General features: G+C 33.1%; 2 protein-coding genes across 2 annotated transcripts; one reads left to right on the top strand and one right to left on the bottom strand.

Moving 5' to 3' along the window:
- Nucleotides 1-3,147: 3,147 nt before the first annotated feature.
- On the bottom strand, nucleotides 3,148-7,428 carry MGD1 (monogalactosyl diacylglycerol synthase 1). The gene is made up of 7 exons (XM_078294871.1): nucleotides 6,729-7,428; nucleotides 6,485-6,646; nucleotides 5,601-5,742; nucleotides 4,744-4,968; nucleotides 4,368-4,430; nucleotides 4,192-4,266; nucleotides 3,148-3,551 (listed from the first exon to the last, which is right to left on the bottom strand). The coding sequence occupies exons 1-7, from the start codon at nucleotides 7,361-7,363 to the stop codon at nucleotides 3,312-3,314; spliced, it is 1,542 nt and encodes a 513-aa protein (XP_078150997.1). The 5' UTR covers nucleotides 7,364-7,428; the 3' UTR covers nucleotides 3,148-3,311.
- A 2,166-nt stretch (nucleotides 7,429-9,594) lies between these two features.
- LOC144546292 (DnaJ/Hsp40 cysteine-rich domain superfamily protein) lies at nucleotides 9,595-10,856 on the top strand. The gene is made up of 3 exons (XM_078294858.1): nucleotides 9,595-9,843; nucleotides 10,399-10,548; nucleotides 10,677-10,856. The coding sequence occupies exons 1-3, from the start codon at nucleotides 9,658-9,660 to the stop codon at nucleotides 10,746-10,748; spliced, it is 408 nt and encodes a 135-aa protein (XP_078150984.1). The 5' UTR covers nucleotides 9,595-9,657; the 3' UTR covers nucleotides 10,749-10,856.
- Nucleotides 10,857-12,541: the final 1,685 nt, after the last annotated feature.

Genomic DNA, 12,541 nt, shown 5'->3' with positions numbered 1-12,541 from the left:
TTGAACTTTAAAAATAAAAATAAGAATATAAAGTATGATTTGAGCACAAAACCAATAGTATATTTTAACCATACTCTTATTATATATTGTATTATCATATTATTATAGAAAAGATTACATCATTTTCACACATAATATTTTTAATTTGCTTTCAATTTGAACTTGTTTGCTTCCTATACCTTATTTTATGTTTGAAGAAATACGTGACATGTGATATTTGGACCAAGTCTAGTTGCAAAAAGAAAATTCATTTTTTTCCACCAATTAATTGGGTTTTTCTAATTCCTCCAGCGTGGTGTGAAAGTGCCAATTATATATTGGTCTAAATAACTATAATATTTTTTATTTTTAATTTCATACAGCTTTCTAATCCTTCTTTATAAACTAGAAATAAAATTAAAATTAAAATTAATTATTATTGTTTAAAAGAATTTGCCATAATGTCAACTTGTAATTAAATGTTGAATGCTTGTATTGATTTTGTTACCTTTAAAAATTGATGGACGATGATAACGTGATTATGATTTTGCTACCTTTAAAAATGTTGAGCGCTTTATATAATTTTCTGTTTGTTTTTTTTTATTTTATAGAAAAGTGGACTTTTCCATGGTTATTGGATTAAATTTTTTATCTATAAAAAATATTAAAAACAAAAGAAGAGAGAAATAGAAAGCGTACCAGTAAATTTTCATGGATAGAAAAATCGGTACGAATTTTACCAGTATATTATGTTTTTGTAACACCATTTGCAACGAACCAAAATATATTCAATGATAAATGTCTAAATTTTTCGGGATCATTGTAAAAGTTTCGTTATATCTTTGTCAAATGTAATCTCATCATAAAGAAAATTATCCAGCTCTCACTCATAAAGTAGATCGATTTTAACAGTTTAAATTCGTCATTTCATGTCAATTTGATAGGTTTTAGAGTTAAATTCACAAAGAGTTTTGGTGAACTTAAGAACATTTTAGTTCTACTTATTGTTTGTGCATTGCGTCACTTTTTTTTATATAGAAAAATAGAAATTTAGCCTACGTTGTTCTATTTAATTTTTTATCTACGTTGTCACTGACGAGTTACAGAATTCGCCTATCGAAAGTGGCGATAGGGTCTTAATCGAATTCACACGAAAAGAAACGCCTTTTGTGTGGTCAACGTGGTCCTTTTCTATAATTAAACTTTTAGAATGATCCTTTGAACCTAGATAAAAAATAGAAGCTACCCGTTTATCCCACGATTTTTACATTTCTATTGGAAATCCACAAAAAAAAACAAAGCAAAAAAAAAAAAATCCACGAAAAGGACAAACGTTACAATTTTTTAATAAAAGATTTAAAAAGGGAATTTTCTATTGCTCAGAGTACTTATTTCAGACCTTGAGTGGATTTTTTTTGAAAAATAGAATGTTTACTGAATGTTGTTCTATTTAATTATCAATAAATATTTTTTCATTCGAATTTCAAACTTATAACCTCTCATATTAAAAAGCACATGCTTTTGTGCAATTGTGCGTTGTGCCCCTTCTTGAAACAACATTCAGTAAACATTCCATTGTACACAATCATCCCCTATAAGATAATTTGATGCTACGTCAAACATATTCTTTTCTCTGAATGGAGAAAAACCACATGCTTTTTTATAAATTAAATCTGACTGTGTTTTTTTAAAGTTAAATCTGACTGTTTTTTTTTTTTTTTAATTCCATTGTACACAATCATCCCCTGATGCTGCCTCAAATATATTCTTTTCTTTGAATGGAGAAAAACCATATGCTCTTTTATAAGTTAAATCTGACAGTGTTTTAAAAAAAAAAAAAACCTTCGCAGAGACTGTAAAGTCATTAAAGAGGGGTCTGTCTAAATTGCTGCTGGCAGTATTTCAGCAGAGGTGCTACCGGGGCTATATTTAGCCGTGTGATGTCCAAACAACAAATCCAAACCGTTAGATGTTTAATCTATATTATAATCTACTTGGAGACCAAATTTTACATTTTTTGTAATTTTTTTACTATATATTAAGCTGGTTTGAAAACCGCTGATTTCAGTAAATTTCTACAGCATTGAAATTAGCTGTTTTCAAACCAGCTTAATATATAGTAAAAAAAATTACAAAAAATGTAAAATTTGGTTTCCAAGTATATTATAATATAGATTAAACATCTAACGGTTTGGATTTGTTGTTTGGACATCACAAAATAAAAAAAACAGCGGCAACACTGCCGACAGACATGCTACCGACAGCAAATTAGCCACAGTCCATTAAAGAGAATCAAACTCTCGATTTTTTAATAACCAATAGTCCTAAAACTTTTTTTCTAACCAACTGTGCTACCTCCGCTTTCCGTGTGACAATGTTACTAGAACACAAACGAGTCAAGCTCAAACAAGCTGATTGTAGCTTGAGTTTGTTTTAATCATTCAAATTGAAGTTATTGAGCTCAAGCTCTACACGAATTGAATTATTAGTATTTTTTAGTTGTTAATTGTTATTGAATTATTGTAAATTCTAAAGTATAAAATAATTAATATTCATTATTTTCAAAATTGTATTTAGTTACTTTTGAGTTTTGACTATATATACTTATACCTAAAAACAAGCATATTGTCATGTGCGAATCTCAACGAAGATCAACGGTTAGAATCAGAATAATAGATTCATGTTATTTCTTTAGAATAACAACAGATTTATTCCTATATAAACCATCATTTTCATGGAAAACAGAAATATTTTCCACAATCCTTTCCATACTTGTGGATTTCTGAAAACTGCATTATGGAATTCTATATCTATCAAAAAAATTTACCAATGGCAAATATAAGGTTTCAAACATGACCTTAGGGTTACCACCCTTAATTTGCATAGCTTTCAAGCTTAGTGTACAATGCAAAATGATCTTAGAAATACAAGAAATGCCGAGAATTTTTTATTTATAAAAAATATTAAAAAAAGAGAGAGAAATAGAAAAGCGTACCAGTAAATTTTCATGGATAGAAGAATCGGTACGAATTTTACTGGTAGATTTTTAACACAATAACTTCAGATGATTCTAATGTGTTTTTGTAACGCCATTTGCAACGAACCAAAATATATTCAATGATAAATGTCTCAATTTTTCGGGATCATTGGAAAAGTTTCCTCTTATTGTTGTAAAATTTAATCTCATCATAAAGGAAATTATCCAGCTTGAGTATCACTGAGAAACAAAACTGGAATATAAAAACATGAAAACAACTAATATGATGGCCCCTCAAATCAAAATTTTACAAGAATATAATTTGGAATAAAAATACCTCAAAAAAGACTACGATCTAAGTTGCTGCACATGCAAACTCAGGTACACAACTCTTCTCCCGGGCCAATTCATGAAGGTCATGCACGATTTTAAACACGGCATCCGGTTTGGCCAATTTAAGGCAGTTTTGAGACATGGCCTGTAATTCGTCGGACTTTTCCCCGAACCAATCAGCAACTACTTTTGCAATTTCTTTGGGTGATTTTGAGAATTTCCCACAACCATTTTCTACAACATAAGGTACATTCCCTGCTTCCTGTTCCAATATAAAAAGGAAAAATTGCAAGAAAAATTATGCTAATTTATTAGAGTATGGTATTATGCATAGCGCGGATTGATCCGTACTATAGATCAATATCTTCATTTTCAAAGTCCAAACAGTCAATCTGAACCATTCAACATTATCTCCATATGAATACGTACTTTGTAGATCAAATTTTCCATTTTTTTTAGATTTTTTTTAAATAGGTAGAAAATCACTTGATCTAAAAATTCTAGACCATTCAAAAGTAGTGATGTAATTAATTTAAAAAAAAAATGTAAAATTTAGTCCGCAAGTACATTTTCATACAGATATCATGTTGTACGGTTCAGATAGACTATTTGAGATTTGAAGATGAAGATACCATAGTATAGACCAATCTGTGATATGCATAGTACCATAGCCTCACTCTTAAGTAATATATAGCGGTTTTATCATCAAAAGTGTATTTGTGAAAAAATTGAAGTCGAACAACTTAATAGTACTGGTCTTGCACCACTTTAAAATTAGATTCAAGTTAATTATACCTCTAATGCATATAGTTCCCGAAGGTTGGAAATCAAAATAATATGATTAATGTATCATATGAACAAATAAAATTGATATTTGAAAAGTATATGCTTAAATTATTTACCTGTCCAGCAATATAATCATTAAGAATAATGGGAAGCCCACGTATCATTGCTTCTGCAATTGTACCGGGCCCCGCCTGCACATAATAAACAAATAAAAAATCAATCATTAATGTAAAAATACTTTTACAACATTAGATTGAAACGATTTTTCCAAGTGTCATCTCGCTAATTTTACCTTTGTAATTATGCAATCGCAAGCACCCATGCATTCCTCCATTTTTGTAACAAAGCCCTTCACCTGATAATAATTACGGCAAACTTAATTAAACATCTGGTAGAAAGAATGATGCTACGGTACTATGCATAGCGCACATCGCTCCGTACTATGGATCTATATTTCATTTTAAAGTTCAAATAGTCAATCCTAACCATTGAACACGATCTCCATATGAAAATGTGCTTGGTGACCAAATTTTACATTTTTTTTAGAATTTGTTACTATTTTTTGTTTACAAGTAGAAAATCACTACTTTTGGACGGTCCATAATCTTTATATCAAGTGATTTTCACCTATCTAAAATAATAGTAAAAAAATTCTAAAAAATTAGTACCTGAACTGGAACCTTCCAGTCAATGGACTGGAGTCTGCTAGCTAATTTTTTGTTGCGACCACATATAATGAGTACTTGACCAAAGGGCTCTCCTAGGATTTCGTCAAACAAGCTATCTCCAAGAGCACGAGCTGTCGCTTCAATGGGGCCCATGCCTTCGCCCCCTCCCATTAGTAACACAGCTGGGAGATCCTCATCCATTCCTAAATCCCTTCTCAATTCAGCCTATGAAATGTACTAACCAAATTATTTCACAGACAAGATAGTGTATGACTTCAAGAGGTTCCTTTTTTTTTGCTTCTTTTCTTAAGTTTGGAATTATCAAAAATGTTGCATGAATACTCATAACTATTGTAAAGTATTGGTGTCTGGTTAATTTTTGTTTTCTGTTTGTGTGGGCTTTTTTGCAAAATCATGATAAGACAGCAGTATGACTATTTATGCAACACTTCTCATATTATCAAGTAGCAAACAAAAAGCCAACAAAGTTGGTTATTTTAAATAAGATCCAACCCTTGATGCACCAGGCTAAATTTAGTGAAGTTATGCAGTGTGGAAATTATAGCTAATTGGGGAAGGGCTAATGTCAGCATTAGAAAAACTTCAGAATTAACCTTCAAATGATGCAAAATTTCAGAACTATCTACAAATATCTCACAAAATTTTGGGGTAGAATACAAACTGAAAAATGTTAAGTGCTCTTCGCAATTACGGTTTCCAATTTTGAAGGCTCTACCAAAAGAAATGCCCTTCCTGAGCATTTTGGTTTGTCTTCAATGTAGCCATCGATATAAAATGTTCCTTTGTGACCTCATAATCTGTTTTATTTTTTTTATTAAACAAATACTCTGACATACCTTTGGTCGCACCGGCTTTACAAAAGATGGTCGAACAGGAAGCCCATAAACCTTGAGTTGAGCAGGTTTAAGGCCTGCTTTCAGGGCCCGCTTTGCAACCTCAGAAGAAGGGCAATAACATCTTGTTACAAGCTTGTGAAACCTAACTCAGCATCAAAATGTCTATTGCATTATAAGTGGAAAGTGTTGAAAAACTTATGGGTATCATGTGCATACAAACAGGTAACAGAGAAGAAAAATCATCTCTTTTGCAAATTCAACCTGATATTTTTCCATATTCTGCAAAGACACCAATTTTTTTCCTATATGGATACTGACAAAAGAAAATTTGCTTTGCCAATTACAGCACATTACATTAGTAGCACACTGCATTGGAAAGTCCATCATCTTTTATGAAATGGAACAATTGGACATTATTTTATCAAATCGAGAAAAAAATAAAAGAAGGATTTTGGTTAATTTAATTGGCTGTTAGTAAAGAGAAAGATGCTGAATTTGACAAAGTTGTGAACAGATAATTTTGTTTGAGAGCTTCCAAGATAGTAGGATTAGGTAGTATTGGGTTGCAGTAGTACCAAACATCCCCAAACTCTGTGATTCAATGAAATTGGTGGGTTCTCCCCACTTCTATTAAAAAAAATTATCAAGAAAAAAAAACTTGGCAACTTCCTAAAGAGCAATAGCTGTTCAAAATCAATATCAGATTTCCTCAGACCATGCAAATTAATGTTCTTTATTTCCAAATTACACAAGGTGGAGCTCAATTCAAATACTAAACTACAAAATTAACTGTGCAAGTAATTTTGTGTATAATGGACTGGTAACGTAATGATTCACAGAAGCTCAAAAATAAATTACGGAAATGCTTCAAATTAGTAAATTACCAGGTAGGATGGCAAGTGCTGAGATCAGTAATCACTGTTGTAAAAACAATCTTTTGTAGAAGACCTCTCGCTCTCAGTATTCTCAGAGGCACATGTTGCATCAAAGGATGCACACTTATTATAATATTAGGTTGATACTTCATCAACCCCTTTGCCACTTCCCTGCAAATCAATTCCACATCAACTCCAATTACACATGATTCGGTGCTTTACCAGACCAAACAGGAAACAGCTAACAACTAACCTGGCAATGAAGGTCGAGGTGGCAGCGAAATGGGGCTGGTGCACAACCCGAGGTGCTGAAGCATAGTATGTCATCTTCCATAAGGTGCCATGCTTGACCAAGAAGTTATAGCTTCTCGGCAATTGGTTGAATGGCCATGGTGTATGCTCGGTCCAAAGATCGGTTACATAGACTTTGTATTGGTCTCCGAATTCCTGATCAAATGCCGCCTTGATAGCTTCGGCAGATGCTCTGTGGCCACCACCTGTGTCACTCATCAAGATCAAAACTTTCTTCACCTTATTGGATTCTCCTCCATTTACATGGGCCCCACTGTCATTGTCTAAAATTGGGTCGCTTCCATCACTACCGTTGTTGTTGTTTTCGTCTTGGGTCGGAGGGAAGTCTCCATTTCCAGGAGAAATTGAGGCGAAATTAAGAGGGATTTGGTAGGTATGGAAGCGTACAAAACGGTTGAAGGAGGTGAAGAGACGGTGAAGCTTGGAAGAGGAAGCTCTGATGGAGAGGTGGCAGGATGTGGCTGTAGGCTTGAGCGAGAAGTGAATGGAGGTAGGGAGAACTGGAGAGGATGAAATGGAGAGTGGGTCGAAGAGAGAGACAAGGCTGGTGGGTTCATGCGACAGAGAATGCGACATGGAGAAGGAAGAGCAGAGTAGAAAGAAGGAAAGAAAAGAGAGGGTTTTGAAAAGTGTAGTGGAGACAAGTGGGGAAGATTGGGAGGAGCTACGGGGAAGGTAAACGGGTTTGGATTTTGGACGGTTACTTGAGTCCGAACCAGCTCAAGGGGTTGTGGATCGGGTTTTGAAAAATGCAACTAGATTTTGGATCTAATTGGACCTATTTTTTTTTATTAATATATTAGGGATAAAATTAACGATAATAGAAAACGTTTATGTGAAAATTCAGTATCTAAGAAGAACATTGGAGTTTCTAATATTCAGAAAATTAGAATTAATTAATAGTTTTTTAACTAAGAAAAAAACATGAGACATAATATTATGACTATTTATCAAATTGATTGAACTGCTGGTTTATTGTCTTTACACTCTTCTTCTGATTCAGAGTCGGGTTTTACTACATCGGTTATCTCTACTATATAGTTAGTCTATTTGTGTTATGTTTTGTTGCTAGACTTTATTTCCTATAGTTTTTGTTTAGTTGTTGTCACTATCATGTTCTGTGATGAACTTTCTTTCTTACTGCCTACTGGAGCTTTAGTTAAGGCATTATTTGGATTAAACGCTTGATATTTATGTTAATGGAAATCGGTTACTCAACAACATTTATGAAAAACAAAAAAAAAAATGTAATAAGCACAGAAGTACAATTGTTTTAAGTTTGGCATCATTTGGATTGGATCTGGATACGGGTTTTGTATTGTATTGGATCCGACCCGGCAGAGCTGATACATGGATCTGAATTGGGCCAACTGCCAACTCAGTAGACCAAAAAGGTCAGAAACCAATCAGAAAATTTCATCCTCAGTAAAATATGGCTTTGTTAAATGTGCTAGAAGTATATATTAATTTTCTGGTAAATTTTGTCAGAGGTCATTAAATCGGTTTTTTTTTTGTTACAAATTTGGTATTCTAGTTTAATTTGTTGTTTTATAATTACGAAACTTTTAATTTGTCTTAATCAAATTTTCCTATAATATTTCTATTAAAAATAAAAAATAGCCTTTTTCTTTTAATATTTTGGACGGAATGAATATATTATATCTAAATTTTAGACAGAATAAGTATATTCGATTAGTATTTCACTATTTTGGACGGAATAAATATATTATATTAGTATTTTGAACGAAAAGTTATGTAGTGACTTGATTGTAATAAATACAAAATTCATTGATTACAAAAAAAAAAAAAATTTAAGTAACCAATTATTGATAAATGACAAAGTTTAATAACTTTCACTGAAATTTATCCATTAATTTTGTGTGCAAACTTTACTGACTTGCAGAGTAGTTTTGCCATGTAACAAATATAGGTTGAAAGCAATGGTTATTAGGTATTCAGGTGACAAATAAAGAAGGAAATCACCTGCCCTCCGGGGTACAAGAAAATCATGTTCTTTCAGTCACTGCTGGGTGGAGCCAATCATTGTTAATTTTTAAATTGGAGGTCCACCGACAGTAATTTTGGGAGCAGAAATTTCCTGTTCCGGAGGGCAGAGGATTTGATCTCTCAAGAGCATGCTAAATATATTTTTGCAGAGTAAAGCTAGCGTGTGACATGCTCACCAAGAAAGTTTGGTGAGCATAACTCCAAAAGTATATCGGATCGACGTCAAATGTCAAATCCAAACCGTTGAAATCCATGTACTTCATGAGTGATGCATATACATGCAAAATTTTGAAAGTTTCGAGTTTATTTGCTACACGGTCAAGTGGTCAAAGAAATGAACATTTTATTATAAGTTATTTTATATATTCAATTTTTATTATTTCTTTGACCACTTGACCGTGTAGCAAATAAACTCGAAACTTTCAAAATTTTGCATGTATATGCATCACTCATGAAGTACATGGATTTCAACGGTTTGGATTTGACATTTGACGTCGATCCGATATACTTTTGGAGTTATGCTCACCAAACTTTCTTGGTGAGCATGTCACACGCTAGCTTTACTCATTTTTGCACTATTCATATAAAGGTGCTTGCATTTATTGTTGCCGTCATTTGCACATTTTTCGGATGACCAATTCATAAATAACTCAAAAGCGGAGGCTACAGACAGAAAAAAAAACTTTTGTTTAAAATCAGTCTCTGAGAATTGGGTCCCACGAGAAAACATGGCCCACAAATCAGTTACTATGTTCACAAATCACAATAGATCTGGTTCACAGAAATCACAAAAGTAAAAACAAAAAAGGTCAGAAGAAGAAAGAAAGAGAGAATCTTTCTCTTCTCTTCTTTCTGTTCCTCTAATGGCGACCTCTTGCTGTTCCTCTGCCAAATTCTTCCTCTGTTCGCCTCTCCAAAGAGGTGAGAATGGAAGAACAGCGAGATTCCAGAAGGTTCCCTCCATCGTCGCCATGGCTTCCTCTGTCGATTCATCGGAGAACTCTTCTGGCTTCGCCAAGCGGATCGAGCGCGCTTGGCTCATCTCTCAAGTACTTCAATTTCAATTCTTTCCTTTTGTTTTCACTACTTTAGGGGTTTGAGCTGAGACCCCAAATTTCCCTTCAGAAATTTTACAATTTAGGGACCAAATTTTCCAATAAAATTGATTGATTTACTGGAAAACTTGGTGTATAAATAGAAGAAAATTTAACAATGAAAGCTTAGAAGGCACCAATCTAACATACAAAAAGCAAAGAATTTTAATAGTGAGTGCTTGATTGAGTGGTTGCATGCTAATGTAACAGTAGGGTGAAAACGGGTCGGATATTATTCGACCGTATTCGGATCCGTATTCAAAAATTATATACAGATATCCGATATCTAAATATCCGTGCCGATTGGTACAGATATGGTTTTAAATTTTAATTATCCGTATCCGAATAGTAGATATATACGGATATGGTTTTGAATTTTAATATTATGAAAATATTTATGTATATATATCTACGGATATCCAATATCCAATATTCGATCTGTATCTACGGATATCCACTATCCAATCCGTTTTCACCCCTATGTAACAGCTATTTGAATGATTGATGTAGCAACCAAGGCCGATAGCTTGTTCATCGTGTGAATCAAAGGGATATAAGGAGTGTGAGTGGTGTCGTGGGACCGGCTTCTTCATCCTTGGCAATAACATGCTTTGTGAGGTCCCGTCCCGAAATACTACTTGTGTTATTTGTTCTGGCAAGGTAATCTCTCATCTTTGATATGGTTTGTCTATTTCTTGTTTGGTAACAGACTATTTTTACTGGTACCAATTGGCTGGTTCGATAATAAATTGATAATTCTATCGTCGCCTTTGATTGTTGTATTATAGGGCAATGCTTGCTGTGCAGATTGCAAGGGAACTGGTTTCCGTGCGAAGTGGCTTGAAGAATCACCTCATTGAATGATTTAATGCAATGAGAATTTATTCATGTACACATTTAATATAGATGCTGAAATATATAATTGCAACTTGAACAAGTTACTGAGGAAATGATAAAGATTGATCATATATAGTCACTTCTTTATGTTTCATTCTTTGTATTTTATATATTCAAGGGAATATGAAATATAAGGCAACTTGTCCATCTTGAACAAACCCTTGTTCTATAAAAAAGGAGAAGAGAGAAAAGAATGTTGATAGATCAGTTATATATAGAAGATTACATTCTTTTAATTTGTGTTGTAGCATCTATATCCTTTTATACACACTCTGTAATATTTATGTCATCTTTTGATTATTAGTTACATTTTATAACAGTGAGCTGGTAAAATATTAATCTTCTTATTAGTTATATTTTGTAACTTCTTTTGTACACACTCTGTAATATTTATGTCATCTTTTGATTATTAGTTACATTTTATAACAGTGAGCTGGTAAAATATTAATCTTCTTATTAGTTATATTTTGTAACTTCTTTTGTACACACTCTTCTCTGAGCTCTTGTTGTATGACACCTGGGTTCTGTAATAATAATAAAAAAAAAAATAAGAAGTTGACCAATGAGACATTTTATATAAAAAAAATAATAAGAAATGATAAATAATGCAATTTCTGGGTTTATTTTTGTTGATAATTGAACAAGCAGCATGATTTAGTATGGAAAAAGACTGAGAAGGATGATTATGTGAAATAAAGAACTACAAATAAGGAAAAGAATTGTGTCAGATCACTTTTATAGGGCTGACAAAATAGTATACCTTCAACTTAGGATTAGATCAAATGAAGCTAAATTTTACATTTGAAACACCAGCAAAAAGGTTCAGAATTGGCACATTACCATCATCATACCTAGACCTGATAAGGGAATCTTTTACAATTACTTGATCTGGACCGTTCTTTTTAACTTGGTACGAATCTCAAAGCCCAAAATACTACCCCCTATGGTGACCCGAATTCCAAACCAGTTGAGATTTAATCTCAAATCGTCAAACCGTAAAGTGAGAGTGATTCTCTGCAATATCTGAGAGGATACGGATTTTGTAAACTGACAGTGGCATTTACCAGAGATGTCATGTCTTTCATGTCTTCAACAGGGTCACCATCCCAATCATCTATTAAGATTACATAATAATTATCGAAGTCTAGAACCGGCGTGATAGCTCACGTCTTTCTCCATCTTTTCGGCAAAACACACGTGTATTGAGAAACACAAACAATGATTGTCGTATTTTCGGAACCTTAACCTTAACCTTAACCTTAACCTTAACACCGGCATGATAGCCCACGTCTAGAACCGTATCCAATAGTCAGCAACCTTAACCTGATTGTCATATTTTCGGAACACAAACAAGATTGCATTGAGAAAAAACATCAATTCTCTAATGATCAGTACAATGCATCAGGCCAAACTTAGCTAATTTCAAACATACTAACTTGTGATTATATTCCGTATTTTCTTTACATATTTATCCAAAGTCTTGACCCAAAAGATTAGGTACCAGAAGGAATTAACCTTGCTTAGCCTCAATTCATTTATGAGCCCCAAATAAGCACAAGATGATAAAAGTAGTTCAGAAAATTCAGTTTAGATCCATACTGTCAGTTTTAATCGCTACCTGAATCAAGATTCATGTGTAAAATTAATTTCAAGAAAAATATAATTTACCACTTGACGCGCAACATAAGTTCTTCGTGATTCTAGTTGTAGTAGCCGTAGACTTTATCTACTTCGCTTATGTGTAGGATGTATACAG

Source organism: Carex rostrata, chromosome 29 (genome assembly GCF_964058835.1).
Source record: "Carex rostrata chromosome 29, lpCarRost1.2, whole genome shotgun sequence".
In the NCBI taxonomy this organism is placed as follows: domain Eukaryota; kingdom Viridiplantae; phylum Streptophyta; class Magnoliopsida; order Poales; family Cyperaceae; genus Carex; species Carex rostrata.
The sequence above is the reverse complement of the archived record's forward strand: the minus strand, read 5'-3'. Positions and strand labels throughout refer to the sequence as shown.